General features: G+C 32.5%; 1 protein-coding gene across 2 annotated transcripts; it reads left to right on the forward strand.

Annotated features, from left to right (window-relative positions):
* Positions 1-3,681: 3,681 nt before the first annotated feature.
* Positions 3,682-16,380, forward strand: LOC148202260 (mediator of RNA polymerase II transcription subunit 33A-like). Of its 2 annotated transcripts, XM_088109857.1 has the most exons (12): positions 4,132-4,222; positions 4,307-4,355; positions 4,489-4,660; positions 5,409-5,725; positions 5,836-5,927; positions 6,016-6,379; positions 6,499-6,709; positions 6,795-6,909; positions 7,480-7,641; positions 8,633-9,278; positions 9,669-9,875; positions 15,047-16,380. In XM_088109857.1, the coding sequence occupies exons 3-12, from the start codon at positions 4,506-4,508 to the stop codon at positions 16,177-16,179; spliced, it is 3,402 nt and encodes a 1,133-aa protein (XP_087965983.1). In that variant the 5' UTR covers positions 4,132-4,222; positions 4,307-4,355; positions 4,489-4,505; the 3' UTR covers positions 16,180-16,380. The 2 variants fall into 2 exon arrangements, with proteins under 2 accessions (XP_087965982.1, XP_087965983.1); XM_088109856.1 differs by having other exon boundaries at positions 3,682-4,222; positions 4,307-4,660.
* Positions 16,381-22,069: the final 5,689 nt, after the last annotated feature.

The following is a 22,069-nucleotide window of genomic DNA, read 5'->3' on the forward strand; positions in this document are numbered from 1 at the left end:
CTTTAAAATATATAAAATTTTAATTGATAAAAATGATGACCATGAATTTTAAGTTTTAAGATTAATTTAAATAATTTTTTATTTTTTGATTTTTTTCATTATTTATTTTAAATTAAAAATAAAAATTATTAATTTATATAGAGATATTTTTGTTAATATTATATTTTAAAAAGTTACAAACCCATATATATATATATATATATATATATATATATATATATATATATATATATATATATATTATATAATATCAGTAAAAAACTTTAATCATGTTCTCAAAAGTTCCTTCAATGTTAATTACATATTAACATTAACTTTTCCTCTAATAAACATACATGTGTCAATTACAGAATATCAAATATGTGTTTAATTATCTTAACCTTTAATGAATGTCAAACAAACTGTAATTTTTTTTATTACACTAAAAACGAAATATTAATACTTAATACATTAAACCAACTATTTATTTATCGATTTGATTTGTTTAGAAAGATACGTAGAATACCTTTCATTATAAAAAGATTAATGAAAAGTCGAAATCTAATATTTTTTAAATAAATGTTATTTTTAGTTTATGTAATTTTTCTCATTTTTATTTTGTAATTTTGTATTTTAATTGTAACATTCCAAATTATATAGAATTATATAATCTAGTAGTTCATAATTTAATATAATAGAACAGTTAGAAGAAGACTTGTAGATAAAGTCTTAAGGTTACAGTCATCCAAAATTGATTGTAAATTTAAAACTTTAACACGATAAAGTATTTCAAAATAAGTAGAAGCCTATGGATCCTAACTAGGCTAAGCAGCGGTGTTATCGCCCTCCAAGGCCTGCTCCAGAGCACCTCATTTACCTCTGCTCACATTCAAATGGATGATCATTGCAACAGAAAACACACACAAACAAAAGACAAACACAGAAGAAGGGTGAGCTAGACATACAAAAATCATGTTATAACAACTACACACAACATGCAAGTTTAATTCATATACACTGGATCACTTAACACAACCTGTTACACTTTAAACTTGACTCGTCCGGACTAAGAATGATTGTCGAGCTATGGCGGGTTATGCACTCGTGGTGGCCTCTACTGCTTTGCAAGGCCATTGCCAATGGGTTTCATCCTACCACACTCACGAGGTTAGTCCGTTATCACTTACCTTGGGCCATACTAGAAGCACCCAAGACTAGGACCTCCTCCTACTACTCACGACATGGTTCAATCCTCTCTACTTGAGAATGATTGACCATTGTAGTTTCAGATAACCCCCAAGACTGAGCTTCCATGCAAATCATTCTAAAACACACCAAGGGCACCACCATGGATGTTCTCCTTGAAGATCATGGAATTACGTCCATAACATAGGGCACCACCATGTAACCTCCCTTTGAGATCCATGGAATTATGTCCATAACATAGGGCACCACCATATGACCTCCCTTTGAGATCCATGGAATTACGTCCATCAACCATATTGTCACTTTGAAACTTAACTCAAGATATGAACAACCAAATACCATAAGATTATCACATTGAATCCAAACATATAATCTCACTAATCATACAATATCATAAATACTTTTACACCATTCTAATAATCAAAACATAGTTCAAGGTTATCATAAAACAGGAATAAAAAGAACAAAAACAAGTTCTGGGAAAGTCGCTCAGCGCACCAAACTCGTTGTGCGAATAACAAAAACAATGAGTTTTACTCACTCCATTCGCTCAGCGCACCAAGCCTGTGTGCTATGCTAAACTGAAAATTCTAATACACATTATCAGACCCTAAACCCTCGCATAGCGCCCCAAATTCACTATTCGAATTAAACTAGCATTTTCCAGACAACCATCAGTCGCACAACGCTCAGATTCGCTATGCGAATCACCAAACAGAGAGAAACCCTCTATAGCCATTCGCATAGCGCACCAACTCGCTGTGCGAATGCCTTGACAGAGAGCATCTCGCCAGGGTGACTCACTATACGAAACAATTCGCTTAGCGAGTCTGCATAATCTGTAGAACGCAAATTTTGCAGAATTATGCAACTCACACACTCTTTACCATTTCTAGTCATTTTTCCTAACTTCTAACACCCCTAATTCGTGTTTTATACTTAATTAAACTTGTCTAATTGATCATAAACATTCCTACTACATTTCTAAAGGGATTACTACTCAACTTTTACTCCTTAACATCAATTTCCACAACTTGAAGATCCCAAACCCAAACTTAACTCTTTGCACCTATTTGGACCACTTTAGTGACTCAAACAAGTTACAATACACTTGCTGAAACTGCCCCAATAGCCCAAATACACTTTGGACATCCAAAGCTCAAAACCATTATCTCACTTCCTTTCAACAGTTTCAAAACACTAATATTTCACTATGCTTCTGCCAAAACTAGGCTTCAACAACCTTCTACTCGAAATACTTCTAACATGAACCATTCCAGCAGTCAAACGTATCCAATACAGTTTATTAACATCACCTCACAGATTCACAGATTCAACACTTCAGCACATGCAATACATATCATTCCATATACTCAAAACTTAACATGCAAACCAAGCAGCAAAAATAATACATAACTCAGTATATACACATACATGCAACTAATTATAAAAAGTATTTCTAGTTCTCCTTACCTTGGAGTTGAACAACCCAGCTCACCACACCGCTTCCGTAGTACCCTACTCGGTGAAGAACCTAAACAGTGCCCTACAACCACCGAAATGGTGATGGAAAACAGCTATTAGAGCTCAAAATTTAGCAGAGAACAGAAAAGGGAAAACACAAGACGCATGCAACCAGCAAAGGTTGCATGTTCCAGTTCAAGAACAAAGAATAACTGGATAAAGTCACTTACCCGACTAAGATCCGAAACTGATCGGTTGGTTTTGAAGGTTTCTACGCTGTGGATGCTTGGGCAACACCTGATCGGAAATCGAATGATCCAAAGAAGAGATTTGATAGAGAGAAGGAGGAGAACTTGAGTTCTTAGAGAGAGTAGAAGTAGACTAATGAACTAGGTTTGTCCAAAAATATATTTTATACTAAAATAAAAATATGGTTCTATTAATCTAATGTACTAATTCCCTCTTTTAAATCCCAAATTTTTAGGTTTTTACATTAATTTTGTAAACTTTATTTAGTTTACACAAATAATTAAAAAATATATAGGACCAATACATTTACAATATCCAGCTTAAGGGGAGTTATTAAGATTATTTTTATTACATTTTATATGTATTACTCAGCGATATTCTTCTGCTCTTGGTTATGCTTTCATTTTAAGAAGACCAAAAGTGGTAGGAAGTTTTATTTTAATCTTAAAAATGTTTGGTCTCTCTCAATTATTTTCTCTTCACAATTTGACTGACTAGTAAGATTTTATTTTCCTTTTACATTGATATGAATCATGTCATATAGAAGAAGTGCCACCTGTTTATGTTTACACACTTTTTTTCCATTTTAACTTTAATTATTGTTGTATTAATTAATTTTTGAAATATAAAATTATTTCTAAATAGAATTGAATAATAACTTGTAAGATTGAAAATTACTAATTATTCAATCACCCTGGGTGATTTAAAAATTGGAGCAAAATTGAGATTGTGATGAATATAGTGTGATAGTAGGTGTATTTATTAACCCTGTTCGAAAGGGGACCAAAATCACAATACAAAAAAGAAATAGACAATACTGTCCCCACTGCATTCGATTCCCCAACAGACCTCTTTTTTTTCGTGCCAGAATGAGAGCAGCAGGAACTAACAACTAATACCTAACACCAACAGTAGACTGATCGAGCAGCATGGAGTCGGCACTGGAGTGGAACGATGAAGTGCGCGAAGGGGTTCTGAAGAGGCTAAAGCTTTGGCAGCAATGCAGCAAGAAACCCGTAGCGGCACTCGTAACGGAGCTGGTGGAACACTTGAACACTCTGGGCATTGCGCTTCCCAGTCCTGAGCTAGGGGAACTATTAGTCTCACAGATATGCTTCGACAACAACCGCCCTTGGATGTGGAAGTTCACGCACCATGCCCTCTCCTCGCGCCTCCTCTTCCCCCTTCAAATACTCTCTCTTCTCGCTTCCAACGCCATACCTCACCGCCACTCTCACCCTCACTCTTTCGCTCTCTTTCTTCCTCTCCTATCGCAATACGCGTTCTCCTTTCACCCTACGCTGTCTCTCTCCTGCAACCGCAAGTAACAAACCCTAATCTCACTCTCGCTCGCGTTACTCAATCTATTGGTTTCACTTAATTGCTTAATCGCGTTTCTGTTTTGCAGGATTGTGAGTTCTGTGGACTCTGCGCTTCGGATTTCAGAAATCTATAAGGTGCGCGATCTGGAGATAGGGCACGTGTTCGTGCTGTTCTTTTACGAGATTGTGATTTCGCTGCTCGATTGTATGCTGATCGATTGGGGATTTCAAGTGACGTTTAGTGAGAAATCGAGTTTGGTTGCTGCAGGTAAGGGTGAGGATTGTATGGACATTGATCGTAATGTGACGCAGAATTTTGAGAAGAGTGAGTACCGTGAACAGATAAGGAAGCGGAATTCATTCACCGCCTTAGAGGTATTGGAACGACTAACCGAAAGCAGAAAGGCTACTATTCTGCTGCAGTCTGTTCTCTTGAACATGTATTGTCTCCTACTTTATATGATTTTTGTCTTGAATGTTTTGTCCGTAATTGCTGTGGTGATTTGTATGAAACACGTTTTTCCGTTGGACCAATTCACATGCGGAAATTATTGAGCTTCAAGCTACTTATAACTTCGAGTTTTGTCATTGGCTGATAAAACAACGTGGCAGTAAAATTTGTTCTCTCTTCGTCATATTGCTAGTCTAAGATATCTCTGGTTTGACGTGTATACTATATGTCATAATATGGTTTGGTTGTGCTATTTTCACTTTAGTGGCAATAAATAAATAAAGATGAGAAATGATTTATGGAAGTCGTTTCCTAGTCTTGTGAGTTGTGAATGCTAGAAGTTACTCAAATGAGGGCAAATTTCATCTGCAAGAAAAGATGGAAAGAAACACTAGTTTATATGGTAGATTATGCTGAAATGAGACTTAATTCTATATTCCTTGTACCTTTTCCTACTTTTGTCTTGTACCAATTGCTATTAGATCCAAATGCAATCCCATTGACCATGGCAAGACAAGGTAGACTTGGATGACTTGGACTATATCTAAAATTTTTCTGATGTACAATTGCTTTAAAGCCACAACATTACGTGGGAGCTTTCTTCTTCCATGGAGAATCAAGATGGCGATAGCAGTCTAGTAGGCAGTTTTATTATATTAATATATTTACTTGCTCTGTAGGATTTGTGTTGATTGACTAATATTTTTCCTCATCTTTTTGTTGATTATGTATTATAGGCCTGAAAAATTCAATTGCCTCCAGCAGAGGCTGCAATTTCTTGAATCCCTTGAATTGGCCTCATCAGAGCTAAAATTAGTAAACCAAGTACTAACAAAAGTGTCTGCAAACATGCGTGGAGTTTCTCATTTTGATTACTCCCTAAGTAAGCATCGGCTGGTTGGGACCCTCATCAATATGGGATCATGTAAGATACCGTTGAAATGCAACTACCGGTTTTGTCAGTCTCCTTGTTGGGTTCCTTTTGACATTTATATGGAGAATGCTATGGATTCTAGACAAATTCCTACAAAATCAGCTATTGATGTGCTTACAGGTAAATTCTCTGAGTGAGTTTTCATTGGATTTATTATTGCTTAATGTTAACAGCTTATTTTCAGAAAGTTATGTGGATTCACTTTCCTAATATTCATCAACTACTTGCAGAAGGAATCAAGACACTTCAAATGCTAAACCAGGCCAGCTGGCAAGAAACTTTTCTAGCACTTTGGCTCTCAGCCCTTCGGCTTGTGCAGCGAGTTGAGACTGGTCCATAGTAATGTTTATTTTCATTGAAATATTACCCAAATATTTAACTTATCACCCTACCCTCACGGTTGATTGCAGGAACGTGATCCTCCTGAAGGTCCTATTCCTCATCTTGTAGCTCGTCTATGTGTACTTTTATGCATTGTCCCCTTGGCAATTGCAAATGTTCTAAGGGATGCCTCTGAACATAATTTGTCTTCTGTTCAAGCGTCAATGGAATCAGAATATACACATGAAACGAAAAGTGATGATTCCGTGAAACGTGAACTGATGTCATCTGTTCAGGTCCTTGGGCACTTTTCTGGCCTCCTATGCCCTCCTACATTAGTTATTGATGCAGCCAATCAGGCAGCTAGAAAAGCTGCAAGCTTCATTTATAATTCTATGAACGCAAAGGGTGAATCTGGCACTGGAATTCATGCTAATGCCAATACAAAAGCAGGTTAATTTTTTGGAACTAGATCTTTTACTTCCATGATTCCATCTTGCAATCTATGTATTCAATATTCTTCATGTGTATTTTTCTGCTTATATCTATGATACTTCTGAATTATCTTTCAGGTGGGAACTTGAGGCATCTCATAGTGGAGGCTTGCATAGCTAGGAATTTAATGGATACGTCAGTATACTTCTGGCCTGGTTATGTATCTACATCTGTTTTGTCTTTGTCAGATACATCACCTCCAGAAAAATCTCCATGGTCAATGTTTATGGAAGGAACACCATTAAACAATACTCTTATAAACTCTCTAACGATGACCCCTGCCTCAAGGTTTATTTCTTTTGTCAAATTTGATCTAATTTTGGTGTTATCTTAACGGCTAATGATTGAACTTCATAATTTTCTTCTGTCCTAGCCTGGCGGAGATAGAGAAGTTATACTATATTGCATTAAATGGATCAGATGTGGAAAGGCCAGCAGCTGCAAAGATTCTATGTGGTGCATCCCTTGGTCACGGATGGTATATTCAGGTGAAAAATCCTATTCCTGCTAGAGAGATTGTAAACTGCTACTCCTCTTGAAACAAAGTTGCTGAGAAGTGCTTCCGGCTATTCCTCGGTTGTATATTTTCTAAATTATGTAGTCTCGCTCCCTCTTTGCCCCTAAAGTTTATCAATCTTGTTATGGATAATGGTAAAATTGAATACTTAGGTTTGCAGATTTATTTTAATATGATTATTAGAATTGAGAATGAATTGTGTATACCTCTACCCTAAACATTAGCTTAAGGTAGGAGGACTAGCCTAGTAATTTTAAAGGGTATTTTAGCTATATACTTGGTCAATGTCGGAAATAATAATCTTGTCTTAGTCTCAGCTAGGAGCTTTTATGCATACTAGAATGATGGAATAGTTTGGAATCTGCTGGATCTGTTGGCGTGGAATTGAGGCAAACAGTTATTGTTTTAACACTGCCCTTTTCAGATATTAGTTTTTTCCTTTGGTTGTACTGGCCTATGGTTAATGTATGGTATTGCATTCTTGAATGTTGTATCCCTCATTATTTATTGTTTCTGATATCAAGCATTGTCTCCTTGGCAGGAACATGTGATCCACCATGTGATTAAGCTTCTTGCTTCTCCGTTACCTCCAAGTCATGCTGGATCTCGAAGCCTTTTGGTTGATAATATGCCCATGCTATGTGCTGTTCTCCGTGGTGCTTCCTCTGTTGATACTGTTCATATACTTTCTTTGCATGGTGTAGTAAGTGATTCAGCTCTATAATTTATTTGATGGCTGTAAGAATATGATAACTCTTTTAGATTCGTTCTAAAAGAAAAATAAATTATAAGGATAGAAATGTATTGAGTTTACTTGGCAGTTGACAGATTTTATCAGTCCTTGCTTTGTGCTTGGAATTGGCCTCCAATTCAACCTTGGAATCAGAATTGGGCTATCAACTTCTAGATTTCATGTTTCATATTCCTTTTAGAAATGGAAAATTCTATTATTTATAAAAATTCCAATTTCCATGGTTGGAAAACAGTTTACTAAATCCTTTCCAATTCTTTATTTGGGTAGTAAAATGTGCAATTCACAGCTGCAGTTGAACTGATGTGTGCCTACGTCCCCCTTCACCTCCAATTCTTTGTATGATAATGAAGTGAACATTAATTTTGTGCTCTTCCGACAACTGAAATTAGGTAGAAAAGATAATTACCGAGAGATTCGACAGCATTGAAAACATGTAGGATGAATGCTGTGTGTTATTGGTGTCGTGCACCTCAATTTATGTGGCAATTAATCAGCCGTTTCACTTTAAAATTGCATCTTTTCAATACTCCTTGTGTTAGGATGGCCCTGTGATTTTGTTAGAATAGGTTCAAAGTAGACTAAGTAAGCTATAGTCAAAAGTTGTTACCTAAAACTCTCAAAAGTAGGCTAAGTAAAAGACATTGTATCACGCAAATCTGTTGTATATAAATATGACCACCTAAAGGAGACCTTTATAAGCTTTCAAAATATATTTTCTCTATTTATTTATTTTCTCAAGTGCTTTAATAAATTCTTTCTTTTTCTGTTAAAAAAAGTAGCAGAAAAGTTTATACAAGTGCATTTAAACGAGCTAAAGTACCCTTAGATAGTTAGTCTATTTCAAGCACTATTTCTTAGCAATTACTATGCAACCTTTTTATAATTTCTTTACCATTAATACTCTGATGTCAAGTATTTTTATCATATATTCTTTGTGCAGGTGCCGACAGTTGCCGCTGCTTTATTGCCTCTCTGTGAGGCGTTTGGCTCAATCAAACCGACTTCAAATAGCACTGGAGATGAGTCTTCAACAACATACATGGCCTTTTCGTTAGCTTTTCTTTTCCTTATTCGATTATGGAAATTCTGTAGACCCCCTCTTGACCTGTGCATCACTGAATTAGGAGTTGCAGTTGGAGGTTTGGAGTATATCTTATCATTACACAATCATCGTGTTATGTATTCCCAAGATAAGCGGAAAAGCAATCCAAATCTCCCTGAGTCTGCATCTGTTAAACCTGTGTACATTGATTCGTTTCCAAAATTGCGGGCCTTGTATTGTCAATACAAATCATGTGTTGCTTCAGCCCTTTCTGGTATTTCTACTGGAAATTCCATTCATCAAACTGGTAATATGATTTTAAGCATGATTTATCAGAAAATAACCAAGGTTGGAATTTCATCAAGCAATTCTTCGTCACCTACTAGTAGTAATGCATGTAGCTCTCTCATAAATTCTGTTGAAGATGCTTTTCAAAGACCTATGCTTCCTGCATGGGAAGTGCTGGAAGCTCTTCCTTTTGTCCTTGAATCAATTTTAACTGCTTGCGCTCATGGGAGGATTTCATCACGAGAATTGACAACAGGTTGGCTAGATGCTACATTTATTTCTCTATCAATCAAGTTTATTGTATCTATCAATTTGGTTTTGGTCCCACCTTTCTTGTGTCTTTTTCTAATAGATGATTAATTCAATCATGAAATTTTGCTTAATGATAAAGAGTTGTTTACTAATTCCTGTTTATTTTCATCAAGCAATCATTGTTTTGATTTTAATATTGCAATACTTAAGAGGAAGAGATCACATCAAACTAGGGTAATTGGGGTGTACTGATTCTTAATCAACTATATATGAAAACACATATTTAATTAGAAAATCTTTGTTGTTGGAGTCTTAAGAAAAAATTTATTGGATAGAAGTACATTTATTTCTTGTGTTACTGTCATGTAATCGCACTTGTGTCATTCACTTGCAGGTCTGAGAGACCTTGTTGATTTTCTTCCAGCGTCGCTTGCTGCCATTATTGATTACTTTTCTTCAGAAGTTACTCGTGGTGTATGGAAACTAGTTCCCATGAATGGAACAGACTGGCCAAGTCCAGCAGCACTTCTTCCATCAATTGAATTGGAAATAAAAGCTATATTAACTCATGTTGGCGTTGAGGTTCCTAACTGTTCTTCTGGTATTTCTTTGGTCCATTAATCTTATGCACATCTTTGATTTATATGGATTTCTATTAAGTCCTACGAAAGATAAAGTATGATACATTATAGGTGGAAGTCACTCAAGTTACGTGGACTGCTCCAGCATTTTATATGTTAAGTAGTTGCTGTGAGTCAATGACCAGAATAATTTGTGTTTTTTGATCTTCACAACTTAAAGAGCGGCTTGATATTATTCTCAGAAGATTACGAGAAATATGAATCCACTGTCTTGCTTATCAACAACAAATTGAATTCTCTATCTATTCATTAGCTATTTCTATTTATACGAGTGATATATTTTACATTGGTTATTCACCCAATGTAAATCTAGATAATGTTGAAATGATGTTGCACCATTTTCCAGGATAGCAAGAAACATCCGTCCCCTATGTTAAGGACTGTACACATCCATGTTGGCCTGTTTCATTTGTCACCACCCAATCCAACATGATACAAGTTATGATCACTTCCCTGAGTTATTTTCTAGGACAACCTTGCAATACCAGCACCCAATCTGACAAATATCAACTATCCCCCCACACCACCACCCTCTGTGAAACGAACAAGCCACCCCCTGTGAAACAAGCAAAGTGGTGGCCTTGACCAATGTTGTTAAATCGCAGGTATGGAGGATGCTACGAGCAAACACAAATGGAGGATTAAGGTAGACGTGTATCTTTGCGAGATCACAAGGTTGTTCATTAGGTCAAGGATTGTGTGCTTGGTCAATCCTTCTCATCTTGCAGCTAGGGTTTAACAGCCCATTTGTTGGCTGGAAAACAAGACTTGAGAAGTTGTCTTCTTTGTTTTGTATCTGGTTCATAGATATGACCTTTCCTATTCTCTTCTCTTCTCATACATTGTATCTAAAATCTCCCAAGTTATTATAAATGAGATCCTATGGGAGGGAAATTCATTCTTTATTCTCTTGTATTTTTCTCAAGTTGGTATCAGATAGAAGAGGTTGATCTCGCTCTTCCTGTTTTTGTTTGTTGCTGAAGTTTTATTTGCCAATGCTTGGGTCTAATGAACCTCAAGGAGCACGACCCGATCCTCAATGTATATTGTAAGAGAATGGGCCACACCCAAAAGACTTGTTACTCTTTGCATGACTTTCTTGACAAGGCAGCCAATATTCCCAACTCTAAGCTGTTGAGCTAAAGTTCTCAAACGAATAATATCAAGAATATTTGAGGTTGAAATTGAATAGCTTAGCACACTCATCTACAACTCACAATATATGGAAAGTCAAAATCTATGGATAATTGACTTGGTGCCTCGGATAATTTTTTTAGAAATATCTTGTTGTTCACTTCTCTCTTTTCCTAAATCACCTCTTATTACCTATCAACACAGGAACCAAATGACTAGTCCAGGGCCCTAAGGTGAGTTCTCTTCAAGAAGTCTTTCTCAATCATATCTTATTTTCACAACAACTCCTGATCATGATTATTTGAGTTGGCCCATTGTCATTCGCAAAGATACTCACTCTACTTATAATTCTTATCCTATCTACAATTTTCTTAGTTACACAACATGCTGTTTCCTTTCCTATTTATCCTTTATTTCTTCTGTCTCTTACTATTCCTAAAAATGCAACAGAAGCACTTGATTTTCTTGGATGGTAACAAACCATGATCACTAAAATGCAGGCTTTTGAAAGTAACAAAACATAGGAGTTAGTTCCTCTTCTTTTTGGGAAGAAGACTATTGGCTGTCGTTGGGTCTATGTCATTAAGGTTGAACCTAATGGCTAAGTTGATTGCCTCAAAGCCCAATTGGTAGCTTAAGAATATGCTCAAATATATGGGTTTGACTACAATGATACTTTTTCTTCAATGGTCAAAATGACTATTGTCAGACTTTTTCTTGCCATGACGGTCATTTGTCATTGGTCCCTTCATCAAATATATATTAAAAATGTTTTTCTGCTTAGCGACCTAGAAGAGGAAGTCTACATGGAACAACCTCTTGAGTTTCTTGCTCAAGGGGAGTCTAGTTTGGTTTGTAAATTATGTCGCTTTCTTTATGGTCTTAATCAATCTCAACGAGCATGTTTCGTAAATTCTAATCCTTTGGGATGGAACACACTGAGGCAAATCATTTTTTCTATTGTCACACCTCTCTTGAAAAATGTGTGTACTTAATAATGTATGTTGACGATATAGTCTTTAAGGGAATGATGTTGCTAGAATATCTCACTTAAAGGAACACCTATGCAATCATTTTTACCAATGATCTTGGAAGCCTCATAATTTTTTGGTATAAAAGTAACCCAATCAAAGGAAGAAATTTTAGTTTCTCAAAAGAAATATGCTCTTTGTATCCTAAAAGAGATAGGTATAATTGATTGTAAACCAATGGATTGTCCTCTGGATCCAGATAAAAAATTAATGGCAAAATAGGTAGAAGATTAATCTCTAATGCAAAAAGATATAGAAGACTGGTTGGAAAAATTATTTATCTTACCATTACTAGACCATATATGTCTTTTGCAGTTTCTGTTGGGTCAGTTCATTCAGAATCCTTGTAGTGATCATTGAAATGTTGTCATCGGTATTCTAAGGCATCTCAAAAGGCTCCAAGACAAGGACTACTTTAAGAAGATAAAGAGAATACCCAAACCTCTAGAGATTGTGATGTAATTAGGTTGGTTCTCATATGGACAGACACTCTACTATAGGATATACTGTTTTCTTTGGAGGAAATATTATCTGTTGTGGAAGTAAGAGACAAAATGTTGTTACCGCCGAAACTAAGTATAGGGCAATGACATCTCTTACTTGTGAGTATATGTAGGTTAAACAGTTCTTCAAAGAATTAGATTTTTGTGAGATTTGGCAAATAAAATGTATTGTGATAACCAAACTGCTCTTCATTTTGCTTCGAATCCCATGTTTTATTAGAGAACTAAACACATAATAAATAACCATCATTTTATTCAAGTAAAGTTGTTTTCCAAATAAATATGCAGTGAGTTTGTTGAATTAAATGGTCAACTTGTAGATATTTTAACAAAATCCTTGAGAAGACCTCAAATTGAATTTATTTTTTCCAAGCTTATCCATACAATTTGTATGCTCTAACTTGAGGGGAGTATTAGATTAAGTTGTGTTAAATAGGATTTATTGAAAAGTTGTTCCGTGCTTTGTATTATCCCTAGTTCCTAGATATGATCTTTCCTATTATCCTCTCTTCCCTCTAATGCATTGTATCTAAGATCTCCGAAGTTATTGTATATGAGATCCTAATTGAAGGAAATTCACTATCTCAAATTCATTTTCTATTCTTTTGTATTTTTGAACGTATGTAAAAAATGTTTTTTACATTGGTTACAAACCTAAATGATGTAAAATATTCTATTTAGTTACAAGAGTGTCTTGAACTTTTATTTATATAGGTTATTTTACAACCAATATAAATAATGCATTGTAGATTGTATATTTTGTTTCAGTAAGATTTATACACTGCGTTTGGTGCATGAAGTGTAAATAATCCAAGAAAATGGTCCTTCCATCAGTTAATAATCAATGTAATATGGGGACTTTTACTAAAGTTCATCTTAATACCATTGGGACAAAAGCATAAATATTTATTATGCCGTCAAGAATATGATATTGATTAGGAGATTATGATATAAAATAAATATATTAAAGCCATGGCCCACGGCTTGGCTCCTTGTAGCAGGATGAGATTTAGTGAAATCTTTAAAAGCAAAGAAAAACTTGAATGAAGAGACTGTTATGGCCCCACTTCCTTGCCTCGGAATAGGCTTACCCAGCTCACTATTTTATTTCTTTCCTCCTTCCCCTTTTTGTCAGGTCTTCCTTGTATCATCCCCACTAATTTTCTCTTCTATTCTCAAACTCATCGGTCTACCCTGCGCTGTAACCAACACTTCAATTTTCAGCACCTCTCCAGTTCCATAATTATTGTCATAATCTCATTGAAATTAATTTCCTACTCTCCCTTTTCTTCTTTCATATTCATGTCACTCATTTATTTTCTGTTTATTTGATTGCTCTTATTTCTCCTAGAATAGAGAATGTTGTTGTGGTCTATCAGACATACTTTTGGTTGAAAAGCCTACGTCAACTCGAGATAACATCAAATTATAGCATATAGGTAGTAATGCAGCCTCATCTCACCCAAATTGATTCTTTGAAATTGAGTTAGGCTTAAAAAAAACTTACTAATATAGTTTTAGGAACTATTCTAGCTAGGTTTGTTAGGTCTATTACTTGCTATTTAACTGTTGTTAAACAACTCACAAATATCTAGTCTCACGATGTTTAGTCCTCACTGTCAGTTAGTGTTAGAGATCTCATATTAACTAAAGATAAAGTCAAATTGTAATATATAAGTAAGTGCAAGATTTTGGGTTTGAGTTAGATTTAAAGCTTATTTCCTAATACTTTTTAAAAATTATATAGTGTTTGAGAATTCAAATCAATGCTGAAATTTGCTATTTTTGATTAGTGAAAATGAACTAGTTGTGTTTCTAAATGCCTAACTAAAGATGTTTTAAATGAAAAAAAAAAAAAACACATTCATCACATTGTAGGATAATGCCGTTAAGGTCATTGAATGCTTTCAAGTCCTTGTACATCACGGTAGTTTGTTATACAGTCTCATGTATTAATGAATACAGTAATTTTCCTTTACCATGCAATGATGAATTTTCAGTGTTAAGCCTCTCAATTTTATCGAATGGGCCATAAATACATGGAAAGGGGTAGTGCTTTTTTATATTTATTCATTGACTTTGCTTAGGTTGGTGAATATTCTAATTAGCTGCTTCTTCTCTTGACTGGAGAGGTCTTTAGATTTGAATTGTTTGGCAAGACTGAGTGCATCTTTAAGTGTTGTCATGACTTGTTTATTACATGAAGGATTTAGGGTAAATGTCTTGAGAAACACTTGACATGGTGCAAACTGCCGAGTGAGAGCACATTTCATCCATATATGTGCCAGAGACGGTTGTGTGCTTTAGGGGATGAATTTATCCTTAACACTACTGACATAAATCTGCAAACTTAATTGTTTTCTAATATTTTCTTTTAATTAATAGGGATTCATAAGCCTAAACAATATGATGGTAGTCATTTTATTTGTATTGCTTGTGAGTTATGTCTTTGTTGTGTGGTAGGAGGTTCACCGGTAATGCTGCCTCTACCAATGGCAGCTTTGGTCAGTTTATCCATTACTTTTAAACTTGACAAGAGCCTGGAGTACATGCATGCTATTACTGGAGCAGCTTTGGAAAATTGTGCATCTGGTTGCCCTTGGCCTAGCATGCCTATAATTGGCTCTCTGTGGGCCCAAAAAGTTCGCCGCTGGCACAACTTTATTGTTGTATCAGGTTCCCGATCTGTGTTTAGACAGAACAATGAGTCCGTTGCTCAGCTGTTGAGAAGTTGTTTCACCTCATTCCTTGGAACATTGTCTGTTTCAACCTCAAAGCTGACTTCTGAATGTGGTGTTAATGGCCTGTTGGGTAGCACTATTACTGCCCCTGGTGCCTATCCGTATGTTTCTCCTGGATTCCTTTTTCTTCGATCTTGTAGAAATATACACAATGTACAGTATGTAAACGATATAATTGTAGGTCTTGTCACAGAGTACTCTAATGAATTAGCTGGCAGACGGTCGGATGCTGGCTCTCGTCACATAAAATCCAATGAATCATCCCTATCCCTGGCCGCTCAAAGTGCAAAAGAGGTGGCAACACTTGGTGCAAGTCTTCTATGTGCGGCAGGTGGTATGCTACTGGTCCAGGAATTGTACAAGGAAACGATTCCTACCTGGCTGCTATCATCAAGGGATGTGAAGAAAAACAACGATAGTGTTGCGTCGTATATACTTGAGGGTTATGCTATGGCATATCTGTTGATATTATCCGGGTCAATTATATGGGGTGTTGGGACCAAACTACCACCTGGGACTTTCTCTAGAAGGAGTCGTACTATTGAGGTCCATTTGGACTTCTTAGCCGAAGTCATGGAGAAGAAAATTTCACTGAGTTGCAATCCTATTACATGGAAAACTTACGTCTGCTGTTTCGTAGGATTTATGGTTAGTCTTGCACCTGTATGGATTCAAGAAGTAAGAGTGGATACTTTGAAGAAATTGGCGCTTGGATTAAGTAGATGGAATGAACATGAAATTGCACTCTCTCTACTACATAGAGGGGGCTTGGCAGCTATGGGAGCTCTTGCTGAACTTGTCACTGTGATTGAGTCTGAACGTATGTTACCCTCCTCATTATCGAATTTGTATTAAGACGTAAGTATATAATAACCAAATTGCTAGAGAGAAAATAGCAAGTCTGCTCTTATATTCTTCAACTGAGATAGGACTTGCTACTTTATCCCAATACCGTTAGTGTGGACTCTGGAGTCCCAATCCCAGTGCTCCTTAACTCTACTATCTGATGATATTCTTTTTAGAAAAAAAAATTTATTGCTGAAAAATTTATATTTCTGTTTTCTTGTTCAAAGTTAATATTCACATTATAATACAATGGTACAATAATGATTAGCTGATTTTCTTTTATTTTCTGGAAAACAATTTTTAAGAAAATGAAATAGTATCATTATTAAATATTATTAAATTTACTGAGGAAGATATGAAACTATAATAAGAAATTTTTGCATTAATAACAATGAGTTAAATCTCATTAAATAAGAATAAATTAAAGAGAAAGTTGTGAAAGTTTATTCAAATTGACAAAATCTTCATGTCTATTAAGTTGATGTAACATGCTAAAGAAATGCTCGAGTTGAGTTTGACTTTGATGTGTATGATAATTTACTTTGTCTTTAAAGCAAACTATTTACTTTGATTTGTAGGATTTACTAAATGTAGATGCATTTTACAGGATGGGGACAGGATACGAGAGAAAAAAAAAATCTCCCTTTTGTTGAGTTTCTTCAAACTTTTAAACTAGCCTGATTAAAATTGTTTGAATTGAGTTAAAGTTGAACTTAATAAATGGGTTGAGTTGGATTCAACGAATGGAAAACCAAAATTTAACACTCAACCTAATAAATAATGAGTTTTATTTAATACTCGAAGTACTTCACCAAAAACCTATAAACTGAGTTGTACCAATTTGGGCTCATAAACCATACTCATATTGACAACAATTTAATAATAAAAAAAACCATGAAGTTATACTAGACTTTTTATATTTAGATTTTTGTTAAAGTCTGCTTAGTTAAAAAAAGTTATACTTTATACCATAAAAATATTTAACATTTTAGTTAATGGGTCTATTTCAGTCAATATTAACAGTATATTTTATAATGTTATTTATTATAATATTTTCATAATATTATTATTATTATTATATTACTTTTATGATATAATTTATTATATATTTTATAATATGCTAAAATCATATATTTATTTATTTATCTTAATTACGAAGTATCCTTGACCAACGTAAAAGATGACGATTTTAAGATTACTGAAATAAATTTATATTTTAATTAAAGGTGTCATTACAAAATGTATTTTTAAATAAATAGTTTATTATGTTATATTATATATGCATAATCAAATTTAATATATATACACAATGAATACATTACATTATAATATGAAAATTGTAATTATTGATTGAAATATTTAAATCAGTAGTATATAACAAATCTAATAGTCTTTTGAAAATGTTATGATAAGATATACGCTAAATACTTTTATACATGTGATGTGAAAATTAAAAATAAAATAAGAGAGAAATAAATTAGATTCAAACTTTTTTTAATCAAAAGTGAAAAGGAAAACCTGAGCAAATCAAACTTAGTTGTACCATATTGGTCATGCTATGTTTGTTACCCTAACAACCAACGCAACTTGGCAAATAAATTGGAGTAATCATTTTAAGAGTGCTTTCAGTTACATCACTTATATCAATAATTTTGTATAACTTTTAATCAAATCTAATAATTACTTTTTTAATTTAACCTTTAAGTGAGAGTTAGCATCGTAGCTATCCTATCTATATTTACTTCAAATTTTAATATAAAAATACAAATAATTATAAAAAAATTAATGTTATTAAATATTTAATATAGAAAAACGTACTATCGTATTTTTACTGAACAAATTATAATTGTATATATTTTAAATCAAAATACCAAATAAAATTTATGAAAATAAAAATATTTATGAAACAAAATTAAAAAAATTTAAAAATAGTTTTAAACAATTATAAAAAGAAAACATATATTCAATTTTGAAAATATTTTAAATCTTTCTTTATTTTCATTTTAAAATTTTTTTCTTATACACTAAAAATTATAATACACAAATTACTAACAAATATTGAACGAATAATAATTGAAATTTAATATTGATATTTATCTTTTGAACTTTTATATGTTAGATGGTGATAAACAAAATTTATGAAAACGATATTGAATTATTACATTATTTTAAATAAATTTTTTTATACAATTAGTGATAGAATTACATTTATGATAATGAGTTATAAAATAAAAAGATTAAAAAAATTATATAAAAAAATAAAAAACAATATTATACGTGATAAAAATAAACAAAAATAAAACTATTAAAAATAATTAAATGTATATTGTATAAATAATTTGATACATTATTAAATGAAATTGAACAAAAGAAAATAAATGTATAATTAAATATATAATAAGATAAAAAATACTTTATTTATCTAAAGAAACTTTTCAGATATCAAACTAATGAAACTTATAAGAAATAATGAAAATTATTTTAGTAAAACAAAATAAATTCTTTAAAATTAAGAATAAAAAAAATAAAGAGAATAATTTTTTTATATTACCTAACAAATGAAGGATTTATGCTAGTAAACTTAAATTAAGAGTTAAACATTGTTATTTAAAAAAAATATAAAAAAACATTAAAAAGAAGAAGAATTATCCATATATAAAATATAAAAAATATTTAATTTACATACATATTTGAACGTAATTCCACAAAAGTTCTAACAAAAGATAAAATATATTAAAGTGAATTCATGGTAAGCTAAATAACTTGGAAAAAGAGAAAAATATGTGTAACTAAAAAAAAGCTACACTTAGATGGAGTTTTGGATTGTCATTTTGAGTTAGAGGGGTGTTTTCTGAGGTTTATTTATGTTTAAAGGGTTTTAGGAATCAATCAAAGTTGTGAAAAAAGTGTCTAAAGTCGTACTGATTGATTTGCAATATTTTTTGTTTTAATCGATTATGACACTAGCTTAATCGATTAAAACAAACACTTTAACATAATCGATTATGACACTAATTTAATCGATTAAAACAGACACTTTAGTGTAATCGTTTATGTCAATAATTTGATTGATTAAATTAGACAATTTTGTCCTGTTTTGCTTTATGTGAATTCTGGCTTGCCTTAACAGATTATGTTGTCAATCTAATCGATTAATACCACCAATAATGTGCATTTTTTTTATCAATCTAAATCAAATTCACTTGTACACATATGATCTATGTTTTTCATTGTTCTCTTATGATCCTAAGAAATTTTATTATCAATTTTCATCGTGCAATAGAGAATCAAATTTATTATCAACTACTTTATGAAACTTGATGGGATTGTTTATGATTCATTGATGAATGCTTTGAGGTTTCATGTGATAGTATGCAATGTTTGTGTGAAGTATATGTATATATATGATTATGAGATAAATATGATGATGATGAATATATGGTTGATTATGTGAATGATATTGATTGACGTAATTCCATGACCCTCGTTGAGAGGTTACATGGTGGTGCCCTGTATTGTTGTTGTATGGAACTTTGTACAGAGGATTTATCCTAACGCTCTCAATAACCCCAACTCAAGTAGAGGTGGTTGGTTATGTGGTGGAGAGTAGCAAGAGGTCCAGTCTAGGGGTTTTACCTTGACTAAAGACATTTATGGACTAACCTTGTATGGTAGCTTGGGGTGGCCAGCTACATTACAAGCGCAGAAACTATCCTAGTTCGACATTCACACTATCTCCTGATGAGTCAAGTTTAAGTATGTGATATGATTAGGATAAACATTTTATTATGTGTGCTTTACAATATATGATGTATTTTATTTTATTATGATGAACTGTTTTACCATTAGCTTACTATTGTTTTTGTGTTGTCTATTATATGTTGTTGTCTCTTTTGCCGTGATTATCTTAATGGTGTGAGCTTAGGGAATCGCCTTTTCAGCAATGTGAGGTGAGGATGAAATAGAGGTGTAGTTAGATAGATAACGAATGTAGATTTCTTCTTGGAAGTAGGTTTGTTTTATCTAATTGTTTTATTATCATCTATGTAACTTTTTATTTTAGTAGATTAAAATGAGATGTTACACTTTCTAAATGATTAAAATGTTAAATAATTTATAAAAGTTATTTGTAATGACAAACTCAAAACTAGTGTGATATTAATTTATAGAATGTAAAATTACTGAAACAGATGGCATATTACGAAGTAAATTTACTCCAATGATTTTAGCTAGATCACATTGAGCTTTCCTAATTTATTTTTCTCTTAATATGAGCGGTGAAAAGTTTTATTCAAAAGAAATTCACCACACAGAAGAAAATCAACAAAGGTTATCACTTTAGTTAATGTTGTAATGATACATTAATATTGACTTATACATTTAAAAATAATAACTAATAATTTAAATTATCTGAATAGGTTCCATAAATAATAATACTTCTAATTATAACAAAAAATAATAATAAATGAATACTCTTATACATAGATGCATATCTCTGACTAGTAGGAAGGGGAAAAGATATAAAAAAATGAAACATAAAAACATCATGAAGAATCCCCAAACAAATATTGGAAGAAAACATTGGAAGAGAGGGAAAAAAAAAGAAAAAGAAAAACTAAAGCTTTGACAGAAAAGATGGTCAACAAATTTGTACTTTGATGGTGAAGAAAAGAAAACTAATTTTGAATGTAAGAAAGAAAAATTAGGTTCAAAATTTTGATATTAGACGGATATGTAATGAAAAAGTAGTGTACTACATTATATTCCACCTAATTAATAATAAATATACAAAATTGTGAATATTATATGAATGATTATTATCACTTGTGAGTCTTTCATATAATTAGGCACACTATATGTTGTCCACTATCATGTGTGTCACTTGTATGATAATAAGATTTAAAATCATAACAAAATTTACTTTTTCCATTAATCTTTTTTTTATGTGAATATGTTGGTTATTTTTCTAGATATGGATAAACCCATAAACTAAAACATATGCAAAACTTGGCTTTGGAGGAATTAAATCAAATATCATCTATGTAGTCCCATAAATAGTCCTTTATGAATCTTGGTAGATCAAAGATTATAGCAAAGAAATAATTCTTCACATCCACTATAATAATACATCTCAATTGTTTTCTCTAAAATGTTCCTAGGCAATCTCTTTCAATAAGAAATCCTAAACTTCATTACAAGTTTCACAATAACAACATTTTTTCATGAAGTTTCATTGCTATGATAGAATATTCTCATCAATATAGCAACTAGAAGCTTATATCTTTATTTTCAAGTCAATTTAGAAAAGTTATTTTTTCTATAAATTTAACATGGTATTAGGAATAATAAGAACGCTAGCTTATCATTACCATAAAAGGATAATTCCATTTGATGATTTAGATGTCCAAATAAAGTTAATAAACAGAAAATTTAATAATAAAAAGATAAATAAATTAGATGGTTGTACTTGTAAAAATGTTATATAATACTTGCACTTGTTTAAACAAAAGAATCTGAAAAATTTATGCTTTTTATATAATAAAAAGATTATGATAAAGATGTAGTGTAAATATTGTCATTAATAATATATATATATATATATATATATATATATATATATATATATATATATATATATTTCCTTTTATATATAATTCTTGACAAATTAATTTTGATAAATAATTTTCAATCGGGATGAACATATCACTAAAAAACATTCATTACTTTTTTTTTATGATTTTATTACTAACCCTTTATATCTCTTATTTTTATTTTGAAGAAAAGAAGGTATCATAACCTGTTTTTTTTTTCTTCTGTTTTCCTCTTGCATACGCTACCTTAAAAAGTTTAAAATTTAATAATTTGCTAGATTTTTTCAATAGTTTTAGAGATTGAATTA

This window comes from Vigna umbellata, chromosome 3 (assembly GCF_029865625.1).
Source record: "Vigna umbellata cultivar VRB3 chromosome 3, Vumbellata_1.0, whole genome shotgun sequence".
Lineage (NCBI taxonomy): Eukaryota > Viridiplantae > Streptophyta > Magnoliopsida > Fabales > Fabaceae > Vigna > Vigna umbellata.

Excerpts from the sequence above, each read along its gene's own strand:
- LOC148202260 (XM_088109856.1), top strand. The coding sequence starts at position 3,828 with ATGGAGTCGGCACTGGAGTGGAACGATGAAGTGCGCGAAGGGGTTCTG. Across the intron at positions 6,710-6,794 it reads ACGATGACCCCTGCCTCAAG|CCTGGCGGAGATAGAGAAGT; the intron begins GTTTATTTCTTT and ends CTTCTGTCCTAG. Across the intron at positions 9,279-9,668 it reads ATCACGAGAATTGACAACAG|GTCTGAGAGACCTTGTTGAT; the intron begins GTTGGCTAGATG and ends ATTCACTTGCAG.